The sequence below is a fragment of the Symphalangus syndactylus genome, chromosome X, assembly GCF_028878055.3.
Source record: "Symphalangus syndactylus isolate Jambi chromosome X, NHGRI_mSymSyn1-v2.1_pri, whole genome shotgun sequence".
In the NCBI taxonomy this organism is placed as follows: domain Eukaryota; kingdom Metazoa; phylum Chordata; class Mammalia; order Primates; family Hylobatidae; genus Symphalangus; species Symphalangus syndactylus.
The window spans coordinates 112,114,430-112,140,892 of NC_072447.2; the positions used below are offsets into that span (position 1 = coordinate 112,114,430).

The 26,463-nt window shown below is 41.3% G+C and overlaps 1 protein-coding gene across 2 annotated transcripts in view; it reads right to left on the bottom strand.

The window, feature by feature from the left end:
- Positions 1-26,463, bottom strand: part of COL4A6 (collagen type IV alpha 6 chain) — a 279,142-nt gene that overhangs the window by 39,645 nt on the left and 213,034 nt on the right. For both annotated transcript variants that reach the window (XM_055267727.2, XM_055267726.2), the window contains exons 6-17: positions 21,004-21,120; positions 18,558-18,626; positions 16,855-16,890; positions 13,442-13,504; positions 12,581-12,616; positions 12,360-12,401; positions 11,247-11,339; positions 9,858-9,911; positions 3,407-3,466; positions 2,006-2,050; positions 1,458-1,511; positions 552-621 (exon numbers count right to left, since the gene is read on the bottom strand). In XM_055267727.2, the coding sequence (XP_055123702.1) occupies positions 552-621; positions 1,458-1,511; positions 2,006-2,050; positions 3,407-3,466; positions 9,858-9,911; positions 11,247-11,339; positions 12,360-12,401; positions 12,581-12,616; positions 13,442-13,504; positions 16,855-16,890; positions 18,558-18,626; positions 21,004-21,120 (739 nt within the window). The remainder of the gene's footprint in view (positions 1-551; positions 622-1,457; positions 1,512-2,005; positions 2,051-3,406; positions 3,467-9,857; positions 9,912-11,246; positions 11,340-12,359; positions 12,402-12,580; positions 12,617-13,441; positions 13,505-16,854; positions 16,891-18,557; positions 18,627-21,003; positions 21,121-26,463) is intronic.

A 26,463-nucleotide genomic window follows, 5' to 3' on the forward strand; every position in this document is an offset into this window, starting at 1 on the left:
AGATACTGGGCATCTCAGTCTTTGGAGAAGGTAAAGGGAAGAGTTGGGCACACAAAATAACTAGGACAAGGAGAGGTGAAGACAGACTTTCTAAGCATCATACTCTTGAGGGCTCTCAGCCACTTGCTCCCCTAACCAAAGGTACTTTTCCACTTCCTATGAAATTGTCAAGCTCAAGCATGCATGGAATCACCTACATGAGGCCCTGAGTATTCCATAGTATCAAACTGAAGTCAGCCCAGCTTGGGGGTGGTTATCAATCCTTCCCAACGCATCGCCAGGAGAACTATTTTCATCAGATTCAGGCCCAGGCAGACCCAAATCTTAGGCTTAGTGGACTGAACACAAAAATGGGGTGCTGGGCTTGGCTTCTCTGCCCAAGAGATTGGAGTTAGCTTAATTCCCCAAGCTCAGGAGCCATGAGGGGCTCTTGGGGGTGTCAAGTTTAGCAACAATCGAGTAACTAACAAAGTATCCTTTTAATAATTACAGGGGATATAGGATTTAACTTCCTGTCTTTATTTTCCACTCAAATTAATGAGAAGTTGCACCTGAGATCACAGCACCATCTATATCGATGAAAACATCTGGGCCTGGCAGGCCAATGTCACCCTTTTGACCCTGCAAAGATTAAGTACATTAAACACAAATATTTCCATTTCCTTATTACCCAAGATCTATGTGCCATTGAGGCCCATCCCTAGGAAAATGAAAGGTTCTTCCTTCTATAACCCCGGATTTTCAGGATCAACTAGTCCATAGGTTAATTTCAAAGTCCCATAAATTTAAGATGAAGGTGACACAAAGCAGGCCAGAGGCCTAACATTCAATTGCAAACCTGTCAAGGACAAGGGATCCCAATTTTATTTTGCAACTCTACTCAAGGACAGTCTGCCCTGGGCCTTGGCTGTACCTAAGTGGTGCTAAGGAGAGAACAGAGTTTTAACTTTTTTCCACTCTCAACAGGCCTGGGCCTCTACTACCATCACAACCCTTGTTAGTGGATGATGTCAGGCAGAGGAAATTAAAGAAGTTCTAATACTCCCCAAAGACGGACTTAGGTACCAAAAACACAGACAGTGGCATATCCAGGGTGTGATGGTGGCAGTTATATGTCCCAGGTGTAGGCAAAAAGGGGATGCATTGTCTGTAGAGAATTTAAAACAATAGTGAAACCAACAGTTGGCAATTCTAAACAATATGAATAAAATTTTCCTCATCTTCGGGATGGACTTGCTCCCACCAGCCCCTGCCCCTTAGTTTACCACTGATCAAGTAGTATCTAAGAAATGCTCATTAGCAGCTTTGTGTGTTCAAAGCAGATTACATGCATTTGTTAAGAAAAAATTGAAACTTAAAAGGTCAAAATATTAAAAATACTTCATCTTATATACAGACATTTGTGGTAATTCACCCTTCTACCTACCAACCCTGGATTTTTCACTTCCCAACATTACCTCAATTCCTTGGAATCCATTAAGCCCAGGAAATCCCAGGGTCCCTTTCTTGCCCTGTGACAGAAACATGGTTACCACTAAGTTGAAAGTATGAGAGCATAAGAGAGTCTGGTCTTTGGATTAAGACAGGGCAAATGGCAGAGGGATCTTGGATGACATTGCGGGGTATATGTGGCCTCTATCTGACTCTGGAAGCTGTAAAATCTTCCAGTAGACAATATGCTAGTAGGTAGCCAATTTACATATTAGGAGGTACAAGGGCCACAAGGCTAGACACGGATACAAGCAGGCTGGCCTTGCTAGTCCCTGATAGCATGCCAAAGATGTATGACCACAGCATGGCATGGCAAGGCACTGAACTTGACACTGGATACCCATGTTCTTGAGTGAAAAGAAAAGAGGACAGTGGCTAAGATTACACCAAAAAAAAGGGAGATGAACAATTTGCATTATAAGTAATGTCTCCCTTTGGCCATGTTAGGTAAAGCAAGGGGGACTTTTGATTGAGATTTTATACACCAAGGCTTTAATGATATTAACCAAAATACCTGTTGCCCTGGAGGGCCGTGGATTCCTTCTGAACCCATGGGACCCTGTAAAGAAAATAGTTACACCTTAGAAAGAGCAATAGGCTACTTAGAAAAAGCCACTAGACTTATCTAACAAAGTTATCCAACTGAGTTCAGGATTTAGCAGCTCCTAAAATCAGGTAAGTGAATGTTCCTAGACCTAGCTTAATGATTTTTTTTTTTTTTTTTTTTAGATGGAGTCTCATTCTGTCACCCAGGCTGGAGTGCAGTGGTACAATCTCGGCTCACTGCAACCTCTGCCTCCAGGGTTCAAGCGATTCTCCTGTCCCAGCCCCGCCAAGTAGCTGGGGCTATAGGCATGCGCCACCATGCTTGGCTAATTTTTGTATTTTCAGTAGAGACAGGGTTTCATCACGTTGGCCAGGCTGGTCTTGAACTCCTGACCTCAAGTCATCCACCTGCCTTGGCCTCCCAAAGTGCTGGGATTACAGACGTGAGCCACCACGTCCGGCCTAATGACTTCTTTCTAAGCTCTAATCCATCAGGCTAAATAGCCACGTGGAGCATTTTTTAAGAGCTAAATAAATGGAAACAGTTTAAGTAGTAGGTAGAATTCGATAGAAGGGCTGGGTGGTATTGTACTTAGTCTGCATTAGTTCCAAGTCAGGAGATCTTTAAATAGATTATGGGAGGGCCTCGTCTTCCACCTCAAATGTATTCTTTGTTGGTGATTATATGTATTTTCAAGACAAGAGAGGGGGAAAAGTAGAGAAAGAAATGGCAGGGTAATGGATAAGTATGGCTGAATACTCAAAAGACTGTTAATAAACTTCATGTCAACTTAACAACACAGTTCTCTAAAATGTTACTTCTTTGAGGCTAAGCTTGGCCCACTGCTTCTAGCTCAACACCTAAGTGCCTGAAGCTAGGAATCAGAGAGGCTAATAGTTATTTTTCCATTTTGAATGAGATTATTATTGGAAACTGTTGACTCCAAACATCACTCACTATGTTCTAGAACTTTCCAGGCTTGTTTCTGTCCTATAAAGGTTGCACTTGGCTCTCTTTCTTCCATTCCTGTGCCACTTCCCTGCTCAATTCCCTCAGAATAGAATGGAATGAAAGCAAGGCAACACTCATATCATTCTTTAGCCCAGAAGACAATGATACATGACAGCAAGGAGATAAATAGGCTGAGGAGCCACCTAGAGTAGGGGGTGCCTCATTCCTTTTCAAGTGAGCCATTCAATCAAGGGAATGGGGCTAAGAGAGAAGGATGTCTTAGGAACCTGCCATTGGGTTGAGAAGAAACGAGAAGATTAGGTGGCAACCAAGTTGCAAAACATATAGAAGCAAACAGGAAAGAAAATGGACTAGGTGACTTGACAGACCCAGGCAAGTAACATTCCAGGTTCGTACCCTAGGTCCTGGCAAACCAGGGATTCCCTTTTCTCCCTTTTCTCCAGTAGTTCCAAGGCCCTAAATGAAAAAAGAAACCACAAGTTATAACGTCTGTTTTCTCGTCGGTCTCCTGGCTTCATCCAAAGCAAGGAGGCTATTTTAATTAAGCTCCACTCTCCCCTTAGGGAGGCTCACCATGCTGTCTCTTGTCACTGCCTGAGGAGCACATAGGGTCTGAATATAAATTGGACCATTCATTCAAGGTTCCCTTTTGGTTCTAGAAGTAATGTCCCCCACCCCCACCCACAACACTGTTCCATGTATTTACAGTATCATGGGCTAACAGCATAGAAATGATTAACTATCTAACCTTGTTGATTTTACAGATGAGGAAACCAACATCTAGATGGGTTAAAAATGAATGAGAAAGCCGTGTCTTGTGTTTTTCATTCCGGGGACCTTTCCATTAGAACAAGCTGCCTTCTATCATCTAGGAACTTCATGATTTGACCCACAAATGGAGGATTATGCAAATTCTTGGGGGTTGATACTAGGGGGAAGAGCAAGAGCTTTTCCCCTTTGGAGACATAATGAGCACAACATCCTTTTCAGTGGGAAGAAGTATTTCTATCTAGGCACGGTCTGAAACCCTGCAGCTCCTGTACTAGGCCTGTAGGGCTCTTGCCTGGCCCTAGAGATAGTCCAAAGGGGACTGTGAGATGGTCTTCAAGCCCTCTTGCCCTGCTCATCGGAGGTGAGAGTTTGTAGCCGTGAATACGACTTGGGGATTCTCTAGGGAAAAGCAGGAACTCCAAGAAGCAGAGTGAGTAAGAGAGAACTTCCTCCCCTCTGGGTCCAAGGCAAATGTCTGGGCCCCCAAGATACAGAAGAGTTCAGTACTAAAGTGGATAATGTTTTTCACAGAAAACTTAAATGAGGCCACTTTGTTGCTGTTTAAAATTGTACTTTTTGGAGCACAGATTTAGCAAACAACATTTTGGCTTATTGTGAAAGTAAAGGAGGCAATGAAGAAAAGGCACTAAATGTTGTGGAACATCTGTTGTCCCTTTAATGTGACCTGGCTCACCTGCTCAAATCCCATTTGTAGCTTTTTCTTCCTTGTACATACATACTCAGTGCACTCCCATGAGTACTGAAAGCTGGTTGAGCACCCCTTGGCTTTCTGGGCCCAGGGTTTTTCATTTTTGTTTCCTTTTGGCTAGTCATGTTTTTGGGTTTTTTTAATGTGGGTTGTTTTCATTGTCTTTTTATTGGGAGGAGTGTGTGTGTGTGTGTGTGTGTGTATGTGTGTGTGTGTGTGTGTGTGTTTGTGTGTGTGTGTGTGTAGGATCCAATTCAAAGCAGGCTTTGGTCCCGTACTTACCTGTTCTCTTTTCTGCATTTATATAACTGTGCATCAAATAGCTCAGCCTTCATGCTACATTAAATTCCTAATGTGAAAGGCTCGTGGGTTAAACTGAATGCAAACTTATTTAAAATATGAGTTTTTATGCATCAAACCAAGGCATGCTGCGACTTGGTGGAATGTCTATTGGCTTCTGAGGTCAAACGCTTCAAGAAGCCTTCTCTGACCTGTCCATGAAATCTGTGGCAGCCCATGCTGCCCCAAACTCTTAAAGTGCAAAGAACGGTTGCATATGAACGTTTTGTAAGCATGAGACCTATATTACCCTCTCTTTTATCTTCCTCCAAGGCCCATTACTACAGTCTGAACGCATACAAGGTGGTCCAGTAAATACTTGTTGAACTGAATGGAATAATGGCCAAGAGAACAAAACTATTACAAAGAGTGAAGGAAATAATGTTCAGGAACCATCTTGTGCCCCCATCTATCTCGCCCTCAGTTGTAAATATAAGGGGGCCTTGTACTCCTTCTCCAGAAAGCAGAAGAGTCTTGCTTTCTCAGAGGGCCTGAGAGCTTATGCCATAGTGTGAACAAAAATAAATGTGTAAACAAATGTAAAATGGAAAAAAAAAAGACAAATTTGTGTGTGAGGGTTAGAGCCAATAAAAGATAAATAGCTTGGCAAGACACTGGCTGTGCTGTAGGTTCAACTTGTCTCCCAGAATAGGGAGGCACTGTACAGGGACCCTGCTGAACAAGCTGTTCTAGCCAGATGCCCTGGGACTGGCCCCGTCCGTCACAGGCAGTCCTCCTCATGAGTAATCTTGCAAATGCTGCTCCCACACTCCTACGTACCCATGGCCTGGAAAGCCTCACTGGAGCTAGCTTAACTGTTTCCAGGCCTGCTCTCCTGGGCTCTGGACTCCTGATGCTTTTTGGTTCTCAGGAGGCTCAATTGAAGAACCCCTACTGGGGTTACCCCTACTGGGTAGGTGTGTGGGTAACTATTGACCTACTCAATAGTTACCTCAGGATTTGCCAGTTTCTTCTCTTATCCCTCCCCTCATCTATTCCATTTTTGCTTTCCTCTGTGTTTGCTAGTCCCTTGAACAGAGGCACATGGATATACAATTCTCTCTGATGACCTCCATGGAAGGACCTGTGGCCTACAATTGTGAGCGTGTTGCTGGAGACAATGGGATAAAATGTGTGAGGTGAGGACTGAGCCAGAAAATCAGGGATGTTTGGTCACTGCAGAGGGGCCAAGAGAAAGAAGGTGAGGGGCAAATCTGTCAGGTTGGGCATTTTGTTTCTTACAAAGATTTGGACTCATACAGGAAGAAAACAAATCGTTAAAAGGAACATTTTGGATTCCCTAGAGATTTGTCTTCAGTGCTGCCTTGTTTCTCAGTGAGTGTGGATAATTGAAAGCTGATGTGAAGGCTTTGGATTTGAGAAGCACATTTCCTCTGAAAAGCCCAGAGTATCACAAATACGTTACCACCTTTCTCCTCATAACTTTTCTGTCATAAGGCATTCATATAAAGTACCTACGAATGTTCCCATTAAACAGACAGAGATATTAGGACTGAAGGAGTTACCTGATTTGGCCAAGGTCACACATTGAATCTGTGCCAAAGTGGGCTGAGAGCTCTGGTTTCTTAATTCCCACCGTATGAAAACATGCTGTTCTATGTAAAGGGGTTATTTTCCAGCTTTGATGTCTTTACAATCAACTGGGGTTTCTATTTTTCAGCCCACACTCTGAAACACTGGAAATACTGAGTTTGAAATGGTACTGCAATTTATCACCGTGCATTGTCGTCAGTCTCTTTCTTTTACAGGACAAAAGGGAATGGGTTGAAATTGCAGCAGGGGAAATACTCTGGGTTCGGATGTGGAAGGGAAGGGGAGGGAGGCAGTGTGAGCCAGTGAAGCCAATAACACCAGAGGAGATCATAAAATCCTTTTCAGAGATTTAGAGATAAAAACCCCATCACGGCTGGGATTAGAGCAAACTGGACTGTAGGGGGCAGTATGGTATGGGGAAAAAGCCACCAAATTGGCTAGAATTCAAGAAAGCTGAATTTCAATCTCAGCTCTGCTAATAATTAGCTGCGTGATTCTGGACAAACCTCTTCACCCGTTGAGGCTGTGGTTTCCTCATCAGTACAAGGGAGATAAGCCTGGCTCACCTTGCTTACCTCACAGGGACAATGCCAGGTGGCCAGAATCTATGTGAAATGCTCTACAAAGAAAGGTGAAAACCTTATTCCCAAACTCACTTGCAAAGTACCTTATATCTGTACTGTCCAATAGAAATATAATGTGAGCTACTATGTTATTTTCATTTTCCTAGTAGCCACATTAAAAAAGCAAAGTAAACAGAGATTAATTTAAATGATATATTTTACTTAACCAAATATATAATAAATATCGTCATTTTAACATTGAAGTTAAAAATGTTACTGAGATATTCTAGATTTCTTTTCATACTACGTTTTTGAGATCCGGTGTGTATTTTACACTTACAGTACATCTCATTTCAGATCAGCCACATTTCAAGGGCTCAGTAACCACACATGGCTGGCTGTTAGCTTATTGAACAGGACAGCCTTATATTTTGTAAAGAAACTTCGCATAAATTATTAGTTGGGTCTTAAAAGAGTAGCTATATGCATGTTCTTACTCATATGTGGAAACTAAAAAAATTTATCTCATGGAGGTAGAAAGTAAAATGAATGATACCAGAGGCTGGGAATGGTGTGAGTGTGGGGTCGGGGGAGAGATGGAGAGAGGTTGGTTAATGGGTACAAACATACAGTTAGATAGAATGAATAAGTTCCAGTGTTCGATAGTGGAGTAGGGTGACTACAGTTAACAACAATGTACTGTATATTTCAAAGTAGCCAGAAAAGAGATTTGAAATGTCCCCAACACATAGAAATGATAAATGTTTGTGGTCATGGATATCGTAAATACCCTGACTTCACCATTACACAGTCTGTGCATGTAACAAAATATCACATGTACCCTATAAATATGCAGAAATATTTTCTATCAATAAAAAGTATAAATATGACCATTGTCAAATTAGAGATATAAAGAGAGGTTCAGTGACTTGCCAAAGTCCCAGAGCAGGGGCTGGGTCTAAAGTTTGGGTGCTCTGTCTCCAACACTAGGGTTCTCTTCCTTTCTGGTTCATTAGATACAGAGGTGATTAAAATCAAGTGCATTGAACAGGTGATTCTCCATGCCCCCTTTATTTCTATGGAGTAATAAGAATCATCACGGAAGGAACCTGTGCCACTGGCTCCACTGGCTCTGCTTTCTGGCCACCCGGAGAGACCGAAACTAATTCAAAATACTGTAGGGAAGGAATGGAGTCATCTATCCCCATTGGCCCAGCAAGCACAGGCAGGCCTAGTCATTTTTGATTCATCCATTTCCCACCTGATCCCTATTCCCAATCCATGAAAATCTTGTCAGCTCTTTCAAAACATATCTTGTGATTTAAAAGACACATTAAACAAATGTAACGTATTGGTCTTGTTTGGCCTGTCATTGAAACAAGGCAACTGTAAAAATATATATATACCTATAAGACAATCAAAAATTTGAATTCTGCCTTGTTAACTGATATTAATTACTAATCACAAATTACTGATGATGATATTGTCACTATGTCTTAAAAAGCCCTTACCTTTTAAATATTCAGAGGTATTTGTGATGAAATGATATGTCTATTATTCGCTTCAGATTGGCCATAAATTGCTAATTATTGAAACTGTGTGATGGGTACACGAGGAATCATTATGACATTCTCTCTGCTTTTGTAAATGTTTGAAATGTTCCCTAATAACAAGGTTGAACATTTTTACATTTTGAATCTATCCACCTCTTTCCATTTCCATTGCTGTCACTATAGTCTAAGTCACCACCACCATCTCTTGCCTGGACTACTGCAATACCCTCTGTGTTTGCTCTTCCACCCTTCCCATTCCCTCTCTCCTTCCTCCCACAGCCACAGTGATCTTAAAAATACAAGTCAGAGCCTTTGAACGGCTTCCCATTACATTAAAAATAAAACACGGCATTAACCTATGAAGGTAGCCAAGATCTGGTTCCTACTTCTCTGTCTGGAATTATTAGCCTTGCTTACTCTGTTCCACTTACTCACCTTCTTACTGTTCCTCAAAAGTACTGAGGTTTTCTTAACCTCAAGGTCTTTGCACTTATGGTTCCCTCAGCCTTAAACCCTCTTTCTGATCTTCACAAGATGTGCTCTCTCATAATATGCAGGTCTCAGCTCATACATCACTTCCTCAGAAAGGCCCTTCTTGACCACTCTGTCCCAAGTAGACCGCCCTGTTCCCCATCCACACTTCATCACTTTACCCTTCTTTCATCTTTTATATATATATGAACTTAAATAACCACTGTATGAACTTGTTATAGATTCATCTGTTTACTGGTTTCTTGTTTGTTTTTTTCCCTCACTCCCCCATTACAATGTAATTCAAGGACAGGGACTTTTACTTAGTTACTGTTGTAACCTCCAAGTCCAGCAGAATGCCTGGCACATAGGGACCCTCAAAAGGTAACTGATGAGTGTAAGAATCTAAGCTAGAAAGGCAGATATGAAAGTGGAGGTAGGATTACTAAGATTAGCTACCATTAACTGAATAATAAGTGCTAGACATGTAGTAAGCCCTTTTCATGCATATTATCTCATTTAATCCTCATAACCACCCCATCATTCTCCCCTATTTTGTAGGTTAGGAAACTGAGGCTCAGAAAAGTTAAGAAACTTGTCCAGGTTCACATAGTTAGAAACTGGCAAAATCAGCAGTCAAGCCTAGGTCTGTTTTAACTATAGAGCTTGAGCTAATAACCTCTAAGGTATACAGCCTCATGGAGAACCATGCTTACGTCTGCATGTGTTTGAGAAACAAGAACATCTCCTTAAATACCTTCTAATAATGAAGATGGCGGCATTCTCTACAATATCCATGGGAAGAGGTCTTTCTGTCAGCCTTCTATTGCTACAGCTTTTGTCCAATCAGACCCTTGAATACATATTGATCAAATAGAGAGACTTACCGGGAAGCCTGGAGGGCCACTTATGCCTGGAAAACCCTTAGGCCCTGGTTCACCCTGGAAAATCAGCCAAAGGTTAGTAAGTAGCATCAGGAAGCAGTGAACACACAGTAGGATGGCTCTCCGCAAGTACTTGGACTGAGGAGTGGGGAACCAATGAAGTATCAAGGTGAGGGTAGCAGAGAGTGGTGCAGATTCCCCAGGCTCCCTAACTAGTAGCTGTACCAGGATGTCTTCGTTCATGGAGCTCTTTGCTGTGGGAGAAGGATTATGGACCATAACTGTCTAAAACAGAATGTCAAATACTGAGGCTAACTGGGAGACAGAAAGGATGATTGTCTGTTTTCTTTCTAGTGGAAGAAGCTGTTCAGTACAATTTCCTATAGCAAATTAGAGGCAGCAGAGAAATCCATAGTTTTGGGAAAAGGGTAACAATTACAATTTGGATAGGGACACATAACAATCTGATCTGTCATTCCCTGATATGTGAATTTATCTACACGTGCCATGGAAAAGCTCCCTACGTTTTGGGAATGATCAAGGAAGCAGACAATCTCTTTTATGTTGCCAGACCATTCCCAAATCAACGACTACTTCTTGTAAACCTGGAGGGGCTTGGAGTTGTTGCTTCCACAAAGACAAATTTAAAAAAAGGAGACTAAATACATTTCCCTGCCTAGGCCCCTTGGCCATGGGAACAGAATCACAAAGCTTAAAGGAACCCTGGCAGGAAATGCAAGTTACTGAAAGATATCTGCCCACCTTAACAGTACACAGCCATTCAATTACAACCATGCAGGTAGTATACAGTGACTCACATAAAAATACAGATCATAAAATATTTCAGTTAAACAGGTCTATAGTGTAAGCCTTGGTAGTTCAGATCAGGTAAATTAGGGCATCTCTTGTCACCACTTGGTGACAGTATGTCCTATTTTCAGGGTCAAGTTTTAAGAGCAAATAACTTCTTTAAAAAGATAATTCAAGAGCAAGCATTCATACCCTATGTGTTCTGTCACAGTACTTTGGGGACACCATAAGTATTGAGAGGGTTGGGAGTTAGGAGGAAAAACACAACTATTTAATGTTTAAGTTATTCGGCATATCAAAAATTGAATCTGCAACACTAAAACAGAGAAAATAGCGCTTAAATGAATACTCAGATGCCCAGGCACACTCAAACCTACACACCAAGAAACATACTCCGCCTTTTAAGAAAGCTTTTCATAAGGGGCAAAACAAAGAAGGCTTTTTACTCTCACTTCTAAACAAAAATCCATTACCCAGAACCCTTTATTCTTCCAGTATTGTCTGGTTATTAGAGTTAAGTTCTTGTATTATAATTATAGGAAAAGGTTTATTAATTTTTTCCTATTCTTAAATGTTCACTACCTTGGATCCTTTCTTCCCTTTGGGGAATCCCATGAATTCCAGCTCTCCAGTAGATGGTGGAGGTCCTGCTGGGCCAGGGAGGCCAACATCCCCCTGTAAGATCAAATGGAACATTAAGCAAAGTGAAAATCACACCGACCATTTTTCCAGAGTGGGGGTTTGTCCTCTGGATGTAACTCACAAATAAACTGTCTCTTACTTTGGCCTCTTTACCCTCATGCCAATGAGGAAACAAAACTCTCACTGCCAAAGGGTGAGAAGAATTATAAGCCTGACCAATGAATTTCGTACCAGCACTGCAGAGGGAGGAGCAAGATGGATAGAAAGAAACTTTAAGTTCATGGTTGCTATGAAAGGATGTTTAGAAGAGATTAAAAAACGAATCAGAACAAGGTGAACAGCTACCTCTTGGCAACAATGATCCGACTCTAAGTGGTCTAATCCTCGCCAAGAGCACAAACAGAGGCAATGAAGTCCATGTTAGAACACTGGAGGCAAGAGTTGTTCCTTCAGAAGGCAGTGCAATTTTAACAGAAGGGTGGGAATGGCAAGTTCTCAGCCTCACTCGAGGCTCTGAAATCACAATGCAATTTGTAAAGAGAGAAATGAGAGAAGGAGGGAAATAAAAGAGAATGGTGAAAGAGAGGTTAAAGAAAAGAGAGGAGAGAGAGAGATACAGAGAGAGAGGAGGACAAAAAGGAAAAGGAGGAGGAAGTGGAGGAGGGGGAGGAGGAGAAAGGGTAGAGAGAAGAGGGGAAGCAGAGACAAGGAAAGAGAAGGGAACAAAATACACAAAACACCAAGGAAAGACTCAGATGGAAGGAAGAGAAAGAATCTATTTCAAGGGAATATGTTTGTAAGACATACACATTTCACAGGTAGGAAGCAGGGAAATAACAATATTTTGAAGGGAAAAGAACCACAGTAGCCCATGTGTGGCATGCACACATGTAGCCCTCAAGAGATCCCACCAGACGATCTGTGTGGGTTGGGAAATGCTCATTTCCCAAGGCAAAAAAACAAATCCTCTTACACAAGCAGGCACATGTGTGTAATCAGACACATTTCTTGCAGCATATGGAATGCAGATTGTATTTTTTAAAAGCTATTTACCTTGACTCCTTTCTCTCCTTGAAAACCTAGCCCCATGTTCCCCTAGGGAATAGGGATACAGGGAGGAAAAACAAAATTGATTACTAAATAAGCTCTGGGAACTTAAATTGGAATGCAATCTTTTTTACCAGAAAGTAGGGTTAACCAAACCAGTATCTCTCCGGGAAATCCAGAGTACTTAGGAGTAGGAAGCAAAATGCCCTAAGACAAAGTATACTTACATCAGGACCAGGAGGGCCAGGAGGCCCTGGAGGACCCTAGATTTTTTTAAAAAATAAGAAAGAGTTAGCACTTGTTAGTTTCAGTCAAAAAGAACATGGCATATTGAGAGTCACTCCCCAGTAACTCAGCCATCTTTCCTGCTTTGGCATAGTAGATTCTAGCTGTCTTTCCTATGGTTCCCTTTTATCTCCTTTGAAATCTCCCAAATTGACCTGGTAATCACATTAATGCTAAGGTAGTGAAGACTTCATGTGTCATTCCTCTCAACTGGCCAGAAATTTTAAAATGATGACCTTTGGTGAAGCTAAGCGAAAGTACTGAGTAATGGGATTTCTTGCACTAGAGAGAACAATCTGGGGACACAGCTTTCCCAGAACCACATAGATGACTGGCTATGCTTTTCCTCTACCAGTGGTGATAAACAGGTTTTGTGTCAGAAAAATGGGTAGGTAGGCAGAGCTACCCAAGATGCAGTGTTAGGAAGGAATTTGAAGCTTCTTCAGTGTTCAGGGTGGGTGATAGTGATGGTGGTATGATTAATTAGCAATACCTGCCATGGGTGAAGAAATGGAAGGTGGCAATAAATGTGTCAGGGATCTGCCATCCCTGGGCTATACTTTAGGTTGAGCTAGGGTGGGAGGCTTTAGAGGCACAGATTGGATGGTCAGATAGACTCTGATAAATAACTCCAATAGCTCCTGGCAAGAGCATGCTTTACTTTAACAAACCTCCAAGAATAGAGGTTGCCCTTGCTCACCAGGAGGACCTAAATTACACAGGTTTACACTGAATCCATAGTATGGTAGGGAAAACAGTCATGTGAATACTGTGATCACAAACTAGGCTTAAATTGATCTTACTTGTAATCCTGGTGGTCCTGCAGGTCCTACAGCTCCAGGAGATCCGGGTACTCCTTGTGGGCCCTAGAGAGGCAAGTTTTTACCAAGTTCAAAAAGCAAGGCAGTTTTCCAAGAAAAATGAAAATATGTATGTCCGTGAGAACTGTACAAGAATGTTCATAGCAACTTTATTCATAATAGTCAAAAATTGGAAATGTTCCAGTTGTCCAATGATACAAGGATAAACTCTGATAGATTCAAACAGTGGAATAAATGCCTACAATAAGAAGTAGCAAACTACTGATATATGAAACAATGTGGATGAATCTCAAAATCACTGTGTTAAGTGAAAGAAGCCAGATCCAAAAGGCTAGAGGTTATATCATTCCCTTTACATGAAGTTCTAGGACTGGCATAAAGGAGAAAAATCAGGATTGTGGTTGCCTTTGGGGTGAATTGGGGCAGAGATTGACAGGGAATGAGCAGGAGGGAACTTTCTGAGGTGATAGTAATTTTCTGTACCTGGATAGAGGTTTGGATTACATACAAGTATGCATTTGTCAAAACTCAGCAAACATACACTTAAGTGTTTCATTGTATGTAAATTTTATATAAAAAGAAAGAACTGCAAAGAAATATTGAAGTCTAATTAAAGATAGGCATGCTATAGGATTTAGGAGTAAGTGAACTCTTGTCTACTATTTACTTTGACATTCATTGAAAATAGGATGGATTAAACACCGCATGTTCACACTTATAAGTGGGAGCTGAACAATGAGAATGGATGGACACACGGAGGGGAACAACACACACTGGGGCCTGTCAGGGGGTGGGGTAGGGGGAGGGAGAGCATCAGGAAAAATAGCTAATGCATGCTGGGATTAAAACCTAGGAGACAGGTTGATAGGTGCAGCAAACCACCATGGCACACACTTACCTATGTAACAAACCTACGCGTCCTGTGCATGTACCCCAGAACTTAAAATAAAAATTAAAAAATAGGATGGAATGATGGACAGACAGAGGGATGGACAGATAGAAGGAGGATAAAGCAAGTACAGTTGGCCCTCTGTATCTATGGGTTCCACATCTGTGCACTCAACCAACTATTGATTGAAAATTTCTTTTTATAAAAGGATGGTTGCATCTGTATGGAACATATGCAAACTCTTCTTTGTTACTATTCCCTAAACAATACAGTATAACAACTTTTTACATAGTATTTACATTGTATTAGGTATTATAAGTGACTTAGAGATGATTAAAAGTATAGGGGAGGATGTGTATAGGTTACAGGCAAATATGACACCATTTTATACGAGGGATTTGTGCATTCATGGATTTGGGTATCCATGAGAGGTCCTGAATCCAATCTCCCATGAATGCCAAGGGATGATGTATAATAAAATATTAATGGTATGCGTGTTCATTGCAAAATTCACTCTACTTTGCTCTATATTTGAAATTTTTCCTATTAGAATGTTATAAACAAACAAAAACTTTTTTAAAAAAGCAAAAGAGTTATATTAATATCAGATAAAGTAGACTTTGAGACAAATAATATTACCAGAGATAAAGAAGGACATTTCAAAATGATAAAATAGGTCAATTTATCAAGAAGACATAACAATCTTAGATGCCTATGCACATAATAGCAGAGCTTCAAATTACATGAAGCAAAAACTAACAGAACTTCAAGCAGAAACAGTCAAATCTGCAATTACAGTTGGACATCTTAACATCCCTCCTTCCATAATGAACAGAAACACCAGACAAAAATATCAGTCAGGACACAGAAGATCCAAACAATAGTATCCATTACCTTGACCTAATGGATATTTTTAAGATCATTATACCCAACAACAGCTGAATACCTATTCTGTTCAAGTGCATATGGAATATTCACCAAGATAGACTGTATGCCGGACCATAAAATAAACCTTGACAAATTTAAAAGAACTGAAATAACACAGTGTTCACTCTAATTACAATAAAATCAAACTAGAAATCCATAATAGAAAGATAGCTGGAAAGTTACTAAATATTTGGACGCGAAGCAACACGCTTCTAAATATTCCATGGGTCAAAAAAAAAATCATAAGGGAACTTAGAAAATTTTTGAATCAAATAACAACAATGTTAAACATAAGACAGTGAAATTGCAAGAGAAAAATGGTCTAGTGAAATGCAGGAATAACTTGACATGGGCCTGGATAAGGGGCGGAGAGGGCAAGAGAGGTTGGAACTCAGACAGGAGGAAGAGAAAGGAGGGGTTCAAAGGGCCTCCAGAAATAAATGATAGTCTGAACATTGTTTTGAAAATAACTAGCCACCTGTGATCACCTTGCTGATCACAAATATCTTAGCCACCAAATGCCCTCTCTCCAAATTGAAGCAGTTTGTATATCATGCCTGTGTATGTGGACAAACATTGCGCCTTTGTGGGCAGGAAAACAAGTACCTAAGAGAAGCTATGCAGCAAGTACAGTGGATGTTGTTCTGTACATTTAATGAATACACTATCTAAGCCAATTGTTTTGCCCTAGGGAATATGTATGGCCTTGGTCTTTATTCATCTCTGTTTTTGGGTGTGCTTGCACACATCCCATTTTTTTGCCTACTTTTTCTCATGAAACTCCATAAGTCTCTATTTAGAAAGTCTTCTCCCACTGCCAGTTAAACACCATTCACACTTCTCACAAGCTGCCTTCTGTCTCTTAGACATAAAGACTCACATGACATATCCTTAAGTGAATGGCATCTCTTCTTCTAAGTTGCTGTGGAATTCTTATGCCACATTCCTACTAGTTTTTCCCACCGTTGGGGACAGGGACTGTGTCTACATTGTCTCAGAGATTACTGAAAACAGATAGAGCGAAGAAAGAAAGAGTGAATACAGGAAAGGGAAAGAAAGAAGAAGGAAAGAAGCATTTTTTTCTTAAGCTGTTTCAAAAAAAAAGTGACAGTGTGGAATCTCAAAGAAAAATAATGCTCTTATTAACGTAACTCACAGCCTGACATGGACTCACCATTATCAGGAGTCCCTAAAAGGAATTTCTGTGTGGAATACCTTTTAAAGCAATGTGCTCTACTTCTTTTGATTTACTCACAGCACTCAACACACACAAAACATTTAGTAAGTGCTTGCTGAATGAAAGGCAAAATACTTTCCTAGGGGAAAGTACATCCCAGTGAATACATGTCTCTGGCCTAAAGTCTGAAAGCCTGCTTGTCATGCAACTTAACAGTGGACAGTTTATCCTCTCAGTGCTTTCTCATTTGGAAAATGTCAATACTGTGACCCATTCTACTTCAACTGTCTAGATTTTCCTTGAGGTCTACAAAGACCTTAGAACATCATAGAGAAGAACGAAAATGCATCATTAGTGATTTTTAGTCAACACTGAGAGCTCAACACATAAATAACAACTTACAGTGATTCCATCCAGTCCAGGCAGCCCAGGATCCCCCTGAGAAACAAAGGCAGGACACTGAAGAGTTTAATAAATTAAGCCTGCAATATTTCAGATAACTAACCTAACATTCATAGGGACAAAAACACATCTCTGAAACTTGGGCCTCCTCTGTCAAAGTCTTGTGTTTTAAATAATGTATGAATTGGACATATTCGACTGTTTAGATTGTTTATTTTTTCTATAAGAAAAATCTGGACTGTAGAAGACACATATTATAGCCTTGGCTGAACAGGATTTCACATTTTGCTTGGATTAATTAATTTTCACCTTTGCTAGGAACTTATCAATTAGAAACTACTTCTGTGGGCTGGTGATTTTCCTACTCCTTTTGGAGGAAAGCAAAGCTACCTTCCCGTGTGCCTTCATCCCCAAAGATTCTGTGCCCATATGTATACAATGCAAATCGGACATTTCAAGGGAAAATCAACAGAGCATACACTCTCTGATTACATTTTAATTACTTTGCTGCATCTTTAGTTCCTGCATGAATCAGTAATATAACCATCTTGTGAAAATTGTTGTGTTCCACTGGATCCAGGGTCTCTTTGATTTTTGGCAAAACCATTTAATCAATGTTTTCCAGAACAATGACCAATTTTTTACACCTGCTAGTCTTACTCCACTTGGCTTACAGTAAAACATCAGCTCTCTGTAGCATGAAAAGAGCACTGCCTGAGTTTTAGCTCTTTAGTGAACTGGCTTTGAGCAAGTCACATAGCCTCGGTACACCTCAGTTTTTCTATCTGTAAAATGAGCAATACGAGTCTGAAAATCATGAGGTCCTTTCCAACTCAAACATTCTATCTTCTACTATGGCATTTATAGTTAGAAGCCCGTACTCTAAATCCTGTCCGGCTCTCCAGCCACCCACCCCCATCACTGCCTTCCAAAGTGATTTCCAATGTTCCAGGCTCTATTCACTAATGGAAGACAGAAAAGTGCCATGAATTAGCTGAGTGAGCTTGGTGTATCTTCTCCTCAGATGTTGGGCACATAAATTCTCATTTGCTACCAGGGAAATGATGGACTCCTGTCCCGCTCTGCAAGGGAATAGGGCCAATCATTTGGAGCCAGGGTTTACTTAGGCCCCGCAGGGTATCAGGCAACACAGTCACAAGAACACAGAAGGTTCTTGTCAATTCTGGAAAGAGATGAAAGTTTCCAGCCAGCTTTAGGGCTGATGGGCAATTTTTGCAGACATCCAGGAGCCCAGCTAGGGTGATGGGTTGGTGTGCAGCGACAGAGAAGGGCAGAACCAGGATCTTTGGCTAATGGCCATGTTGAGATGGGCAGAGACATACATGGCTTCAAACCAAGGAATACAGACAACAAGGATTCTAGAGTAGAAAAAAGGTATCTGCCTCCAGGAAATGTCTTGGTTTGTGAAAAAAAATGATACCCATGCAAACTGTTTGTTTGCTGATCTGTCTCCTATTTTTGGTCTAGATCCTACAGAGCAAATCTCTTTGACAGTATAGTTGCAAACATTTATGTCAATGTTTCCACCACAAAAAGCTCCAGATCCTTTTAAATCCAGCTTGGTCTGCTCCTTAAATAGAGACACAGATGCTAGTTCTGGAAATGTTTTCACTGGAGGTGGGGCCCAATGCTGGGGAACCCAGCTTATAGCCTATTCAGCTATCTGACTTACAGGCTCTTACCTTCATTCCTTTGAAACTACCTGGAGCAAGGACAGGGTCACCTTTTGATCCTTTCTGACCAGGAAGCCCCTGAGTAAAATAGTTAAAAAAAATTGAAGAAATACGCACACTTATAGTCTTTTTAATTGCATTATCTGATCAGATAGAGGATGGGACAGCAAGAGCCTGAAACCACGTGGCTTTTTCTATGGCAAACTTGGCTGTACTAAGGGGCAAAACACATTCCTTGACCAGGTGCTCTGATTCAGAGCTGTATGCCCTCCCAATCCCCAAGCCAGAAGTCTGTAAAGGGAAAGGGTTTGAATGGGCCTGAAATGTGTTAAAGTCAGATACTTTACATCTATTCAGAGTACTGGTCTGAACAACCACAAATAACTCATGTAATGGAGAGTTCACTGCTTCACCCCTCACAGGTATATATCACTGACAGAACCTTTGTCTAGGACAGAGCTTAGTAAAATTTTATGAAAAGAACCAGATAGTAAATAATTTAGGCCTTTTGGGTCATATCTAAACTCTGTTTTACACTCTTCTTCTTTCTTTCTTTTTATTTTATTATTTAAAAAAAAAAAAAAACAGGCCACAAGCCAAAGGCCGTGTGGTCCAGTTTGTAGACCTCTGGTCTAAAAGATATCTACAAAACTACCTTCATCCTGTACTTCCACCACACAACTTCAGATTCAAAGTCTGCCTAAGAGGCTGGTGTATCTCACTGCTAACATGAAAAATGGTTCAAAGTACACAATTCCAATCTTTCAACTAGATTTTTTGCTGTCTTAGTGGCAGATGCTGGCTAATATCTGCTAGAGTTTGTACACCTGGGGATAATCAACGTCCCTACACCTAAGGGGAAGTCAGGATTAGTATTTGGGGTAGGGCTAAGCTTTGTGGACTGAAGCATTTATTGAATGATTGATTCCTTCAGCACAGGGATTATTGGTATCCTAAAACAACAACGTGATCCCAGGAGCAGAAACCGTTTTTTTTTTTTTTAATTTTTTTTCCGAACACTGCCTGTTTCACCTTATTCTTGTGGCCACTACTGTCTTGAAAGAAGCTTCGAAAAAGTCAACTGAATGATCTGTTTGGTATTCAGCAAAGGATACATCTCCACTTAGTAAAATACATGCCCAAGTTCCTATTTAGGCTTGAGGTTAAGTATAGAGACAGGACTAGGTTTTTTCCTTTGTCCTTTGTCAGAGGGTATTTATTACCTCAACATTTATTTTCTCCCTCTAGGGGGTAGCATGTCCTTGCTTTGCTGGATTTTCATGGAAATGTTTTGCTCTATACCTGGTTGCCATGGCAATCTTTGGAGAACTTTGCAACTCACTTATCTCAGCCTATGTTAGCAATACATCTTTCCTTACCTCCCCACCCCCCGGCATATTGATTTGGTCCTTAGGTGTCAAAGTCCTATATTCCAATCTGGGGCTTGTGCTTTGTCCATCTATCTCATTTTCTTACACATATACCCACATCCCAACCTGGTCACTGAAGGTGGTGGTGCTGCTCTTCCAATGAAGTGTCAATTAATTCATGTAGCTATAAAACATGTCTAATGAATGGAGTGATTTCTAGTTAAATATCTCAGATCAGTGCCCTCATGAGTTTAGATTATTTCAAGGGAGGTTGAAAATGGGTCTGAAATGTGTTATTTTTCTCTTTCCAGCCGCTTGTAAAATCAGCCTGGAAGGGCACTGTATTTACTAGAGATCCCTTAGATCAAAATATCTGAGCCTTATCTGGATGAATGGAATTAAATAAAAGTGGCGACACTGGGATCCAATAAATACCTTATCAATACCATAACCAAGGGTTATGATGTGGGAGTGTAGCCACAAACTCTGTTACTATAGAGTAGGGTTTCTCAACCTCAGCATTATTGACACTTTGAGCCAAATGATTCCTAGATGTTGGGGAGGGGACTGTCTTGTGCCAGTAGCACACCACCAATTGTGAGACCTCAAAATATCAATAGTAATTGCCAAATGTCCCCTGAGTGGCAAAAATCACCTCTGGTTAAAAACCACTGGTATAGACCAAGCTTGCAAGCCCTTTGGGTTTTGGTTAGTGCTTCCATGATCCCATATAAGTCTTCCAAACATTCCTCAATATTGTCTGATGTGGGACCATGTCAAGTAGCCCAAGTGTGTATTTTGCCATGAAATTTACTACAGCCTTTTAACAATCTTGCCAACTTCACAAGCTGCATTAAAAAAAAGGCAACCCTATGCAGTGTAGCATGTGCACACCCCACTGCAACTGGTATTCTTCTCTAGACTTTTACTGTTGTGGTGCTGCCAGTATTGACTCCTACATTGGACAAGGGTTTGTAGTGGCTGCCCCACAAAATCTTAGTGAGGTTTCCAGAGAGGCAGAAAAAGGGCACACGTAGAGACAAGCAAAGCCATTTGAAATAAAATGCAAATATCTGGCAGCATACGGGTGGTCCAAGAAGCCCAGGATAGCCATCAGGGCCTGGAAATCCAACAGCTCCTTGAGTTCCATTACAGCCATCCAGACCAGGTGGGCCTCTGGGGCCTGGCTGTCCAGGGTGGCCCTGTTCAAAGAGAAAAGAAGGGATCAAGTTAGCCACAGGACTGTCAGCTACTCTAAATGGCTCCACAGCGAGAAAAGCCAAGCATGCTATTAAACTCTGGCTCCTTGTTCACTCCCTTAGCCCCATCACGTATGTTTGCATGTCTTTCCTTTATACTCAAGCATGTATGTCTAATCACAGTTCAATGTTGCCCCTCCCAAAAGGATGAATGCTTTAATAGGGACCAAGCTGAAACCAAAGGGATCAAGCATGAACAGGTGGGATACACAAGGTCTTGCAACTTTACCTTCCTTGTATACAAAGATGTACTAAAATTGGGCTTAGCTGTCTGGCAGCTGAAGTGATACCAACAGGGAATCATGCCAGGTCTTGGGATTCCTCGGGCCAGACAGAACCTGAGCAGCCTGGCATGACATTCAGTATTGGAAGCTCTGCATGGGAAATGATGCTGGATTTTGGTTAACAGAGCAGAAGCAGTTCCCACAGCACCCCCTCTCCTGAAAGTTGCTTGGTCCAAAATAAGCAAGTCCTGCAAGAATCACATTTTCAATCTCATTTTGTCATGCTCACACATCAGGCTATTGCTTCAGTTAGAAAACTGTATGTTTTCCTCTTCTCCATACTAACTACTGAGGCAGTTGTTTTGCTGGGGAATTAGTAATCATTCTCATACAATTCATCTGAATTCAATAATTTTCCAGAGTTGGGCTTCCTTGGTACATAGAGTCTACCCTTTTATAGATAATATATCTTTTTTAATTCATCAAAAGCCAATTGTGTGTTGGGCATGGAGCAAAGAGATGACCAGAAAGACCAGAAATATAGACAGGTCAATAAAAGGTAGATTTCCCCCCTGCCGACACAAACACACTGTAAAAGCCAAGTATATACATTTAATGATTTGAGAGAAACACGCTATATGTTCAAAAATGAACTTTTCAAATTATTAGAGGAAACAACCTTTTATCAAATTCTTATAGAGAAAATATTCTATAGAACTCTGTTTCATTTTCATTGTTATTATAGTTGTAAGAGCTAGACACACTGTTAATACAAAAGTGTGAGTCTAGACTTCTGGACTCATGGAATGCTAAGTCCAGAGGAATGGTCAATAAACTTGTCTTTACAACAAAGTTGCTGCAATCTGTGCCTCTGCAGACTCAGGTGATGATTTTTAGTTGCATTGAGGAAGTTGCTGCAGCTCACTAAAGTTTGCAACTTTTTATTATTAACTGGGATGGTTACTCTTGTTTGCCCTGAAGATCTACACTCTATCTCTCCCAGATCTGTGTCCTAGGAGCCTGGCCTCTATGGACTGTACCACCTAGGCTCCCTTTCGCTCTGTCTGCCAGTTGTATTTGGCCACTGGGAGACAGAGACTGGAGAGATCAAAGCAGGAAGAGAAAGACACAGGTTATTTATTTCTCCCATGCCCTCCCTCCCTGGCTATATTCCAAGGAAATGGACAAATTTTTCCATACTCTTAGTTCCTGTTCGGCAACAGCTTTTTCATGGTTCCAGATCTCAGTGGATTCCAGTAATTACCATTCCATTTTTTCTCCTTTCGGGTCTAGGGGTAGCTTTGAGTTAGTCGTTCCACCATCCATTGTTGTTTCCCTCAGTCTTTCCCACATCTGTTAAATATAGCCTTCATTCAACTCTATTCAGTTAAACCCTTCAGGCGAAATGTCTGTTTCCTGCTGGGATCCTGATCACCACTATTATAAAATGTCCCAGCCAAACTTGCTAGGGGTTATCTCTCAGCTAGGTTACAGGGATAAACTGATGCAAAGCAACAGGCTGGCTCAGTGCCAGGAGTCTTCCTTACTCCTGAGACCTTGTTTCTGTTTGACACCAAAACCTTTGTCTGGATTCTTAACCTTTGGTATCCACATCTTTTACTTAGGCCTTGTCCTTTTCTAGTTTTCTTGCCTGAACTCCTGATATTTCCTACCTGTAGGATTTCAGGGATACCTGTTTACCCTTTCCTACCTTAGCTGAATTCTCTGGAAATAAATCTCTGACCTCTGACTCAGATCTATCAGCCCCTTTTCATCCAGCTGATACCAAGGAATGGGTAGACAAGGCATGTTTTGAGCCAGTTAGACTTGTGCTCCAATCCCACTGTTTCCCTTCCCCAGCTTGAGCCTCAGTTCCCTCATCTGTCAAATGGTGATGACTAATACCTACCTTATAGAGTCATTGTCAGCATTAAAAGTGAATAATGCCTATTCCACTGGGTTATGGTTAAAATAAGTGAGACTAGTTTTACCAAGTAGGAGCTCAATAAATGGTCTTCTCTCAGTCAAGTCAGCAAGGGTAAACCACAGGACTGAGCTCTACCTCCTCTCAGTTCTCAGAACCACAGAATTTCTGGCACATTGTCCTTTATTCTTATAGCGAATGATTTTACGTATGTGTGTGCCAACCCTCCAAGAGCGTGTATAGCTCTTTGAGGGGGGAAACCATAGTTCTATATTGCCTCAAGGGACTGAGCACGTGGAATAGGAGGATCTGTTGTATTCCAGAAAAGCTAAAGCAATGTTCCTCAGAACCCAGTTTCAAAGGAAAAGTTTCCATTTGGTGAGTGGTATGTGTTCACTTTGAGGATATAAATCTCATGTGCTCATTTACAAGTCTCCAGGCAGGGAACTAGAGATTTGGGATTGACTCCATGGGGAAAGCTAAACATAAATTGCAAAGTGAAAATCTCTGCTCCCAACTGCTTTGAACTGAAAACATTTGGTAAACACACATTTCTTGTGGATGCCAACAGGCCCAACTCACAGCTGAGATATCATTAAAAGCCACAGCCCCACTGTCCCTAGTCTATGTTGTTCTAATGTTGACTATCTTAGGAATGCTTGTTTGCTCACTCTCTTGATTAGTTGCTGTGCCCTTTAGTGCAAAGACTTAGGTTATCGTGAAGTGACGACTAACCCACTCATGTTGACACTGTCTACATGACAGCAAAAATGGAGTTTTGAGACCAAAACTAGTGACACATATGTTAACAATCAGCTAATATTAAAAGGGGAAGCAGATCTGTGCAGTGATCCAGTTTAGTAAGATGTGTTGGGAAAGCTGTTGGTTTCAGCCAAATTGCTTAATATGTGTTACTGAAAGTTAAACAAAATAGTCAGTCTGACTAGGCCTATGGTGTCTGTGTTTTTCTGTCTGAGGGAGCCCTGACAGTCTAAGAACTATTGCTAGGCACTAGAGGTTGGAGTCCGCCTCCCCCGCAATACCTTTAGAGTGTTTACTCTATGCAGAGTTCAGTCATGGGCCTCTCGGGCTTCTGAGGGGAACGGAAGATATAATCTCTGCTTTCTAGGAGCTGGATGAGACTATCACAAAAAACTATCTATCACCAAGTCCCATAGGGCTGTAGGTAGTGAGGCGCTGGAGTATTTGAGACAGGTACCAATGACTCCTGGGAGATTAGAGATGGAAGGAAGAGGTAAGCACTGAACAGAAGATGTTCAACAAATACTTCTTGAGAGGCTGCAAGAGAGAGAAACAACAAGAAAGTGGGATTTTATGGAGTAATGAGGTGTGGAGCCTGCAGCTAGGGCAATCAGAAGTCAAAAGAAAACACATACCATCTTTGGTCAAGGAAAGGAAATATCAGGAGTTCAGGCAAGAAAACTAGAAAAGGATAAGGCCTAAGTAAAAGACGTGGATACCCCACAAGGGAGTGGGGACTTCTACTGGGAGCAGTCAGCTCATTAAGAGGGGTCTGAGCAGCTGCAACTCATTCTGCCAAGCAATGAAGCCTCGAAGAGAAGTGATCAATTCCTGCAAGCTCTAGGGCTCTCTTGGCCACAGGTTGGAGGCAAGAGTATCCAGCTGGACTCTGGGGCTTTTTCCAGCTCAGAATTGGAAACAGCCTTAGCCTCACAGGATTCGCTTCCTTCCAGCTCCCATTAAAACAAGACTGCAGGAGGAAGGGCATACTAAGATGGTAAGCTCCAAGTCCTCCACTCTTCTCTGGCAAAGCCAGGTCCACATGATGAATGGAAGAGGCTGCCTCCAGTTTGCTAGCTTCCCTTACCCAGTGGCTCCCAGAAGACACACAGTCTGGGTGGTGACTCTGGCTAAAGGGGCCATAGGAACACAGCCATAAGAAAATGTCAGGAGACATCATAAAATGATGGCCAACCCTGTCTGCTTATTTTCCCACTGGTCTATTTCTGGGCATTTTTGCAGACTCTGCAGTTGAATAAAATGCTGAAGTCTGATGGCCGATTTTTGATACATGCAACAGATATGAGGTAAGTGAGCCTTCAATTCTTCAAATTCATAAATTTCTACTAGATCAGAGGAGACAATGAATCAGATGATATTATCTTTCAGGGCAGAGCCACATGATTCCTCTGTATACTCAAGGTTGAGTGCTAACATATAGCAGGGGCACATTAAGTATCTATAGATTGGCAAAAAGAGATTTGAACCCCTTTTCCTGATACTAGATTATTATTGAGTATAACACAAAAGCTGTTAATTATAGGGCCTCCAAAAACCATGCTTTGATAAGGTTCAGAACAACCTCTGAGAGGCCGTTGGAAGGATAAAAGCAGGCTCTAGGACCTCCCACAAATGGAGGAGCTGCACTTTTTTTTTTCTGTTCTATATACTGAGATTCTGTTCTTCTATTAAACAAGATTGAAAACTGCTGCTGTAGACAAACATAGCCCAGACTATGGCTTAAATATATAGAGAAGTGTCAAAGGGAAAAACTAAAAAAAAGATAGCCAGTAAATTCCAAATATTGTATTTTAAAGGCTGGTGCAATGCTACCGTGGAATCACCAGTGGTGGGATAGGTGCACATACAGGACGAAAATAGAGAAACTAAGGGATTAGGCTGGGTGGATGGAAAAAAGAAATGTCTGCAAGTTCCAAACCTTCCACTTCTCTTGGGTAGAGCAGGGGTCCACAGGATAAATTTTGCAAGAGGCTGCCTCCAAGTGATCTTTGGAGTAGTCACTTTGTAAAAACTTTAAAGGAAAATTCACTCTGAAATGAGGTATGGCTGAAGAGAACAAATTATGAAATGGAATGTATCAAGATATCATGAAGGATTTTACCCTCTAATTTCATATACCATCTTAATTTCCCTATATGAGGATATGTATCCTCTAATGTGGCTCTGTCTTTACACCTTAGAACCAGTTCCTCATCTCCAATCAAAGCTCCACACAACCCACAAGATTTAATTCATGTTGGCTAAGATATTGATGTTATGGCTACACAGGTCCCTCCGCTCTCCAATCATCCAACATAGGGCTGCTTGTGCCTGAATCCAAGGGCAATTGTGTGTGACCACCACCCTTTAAACCTC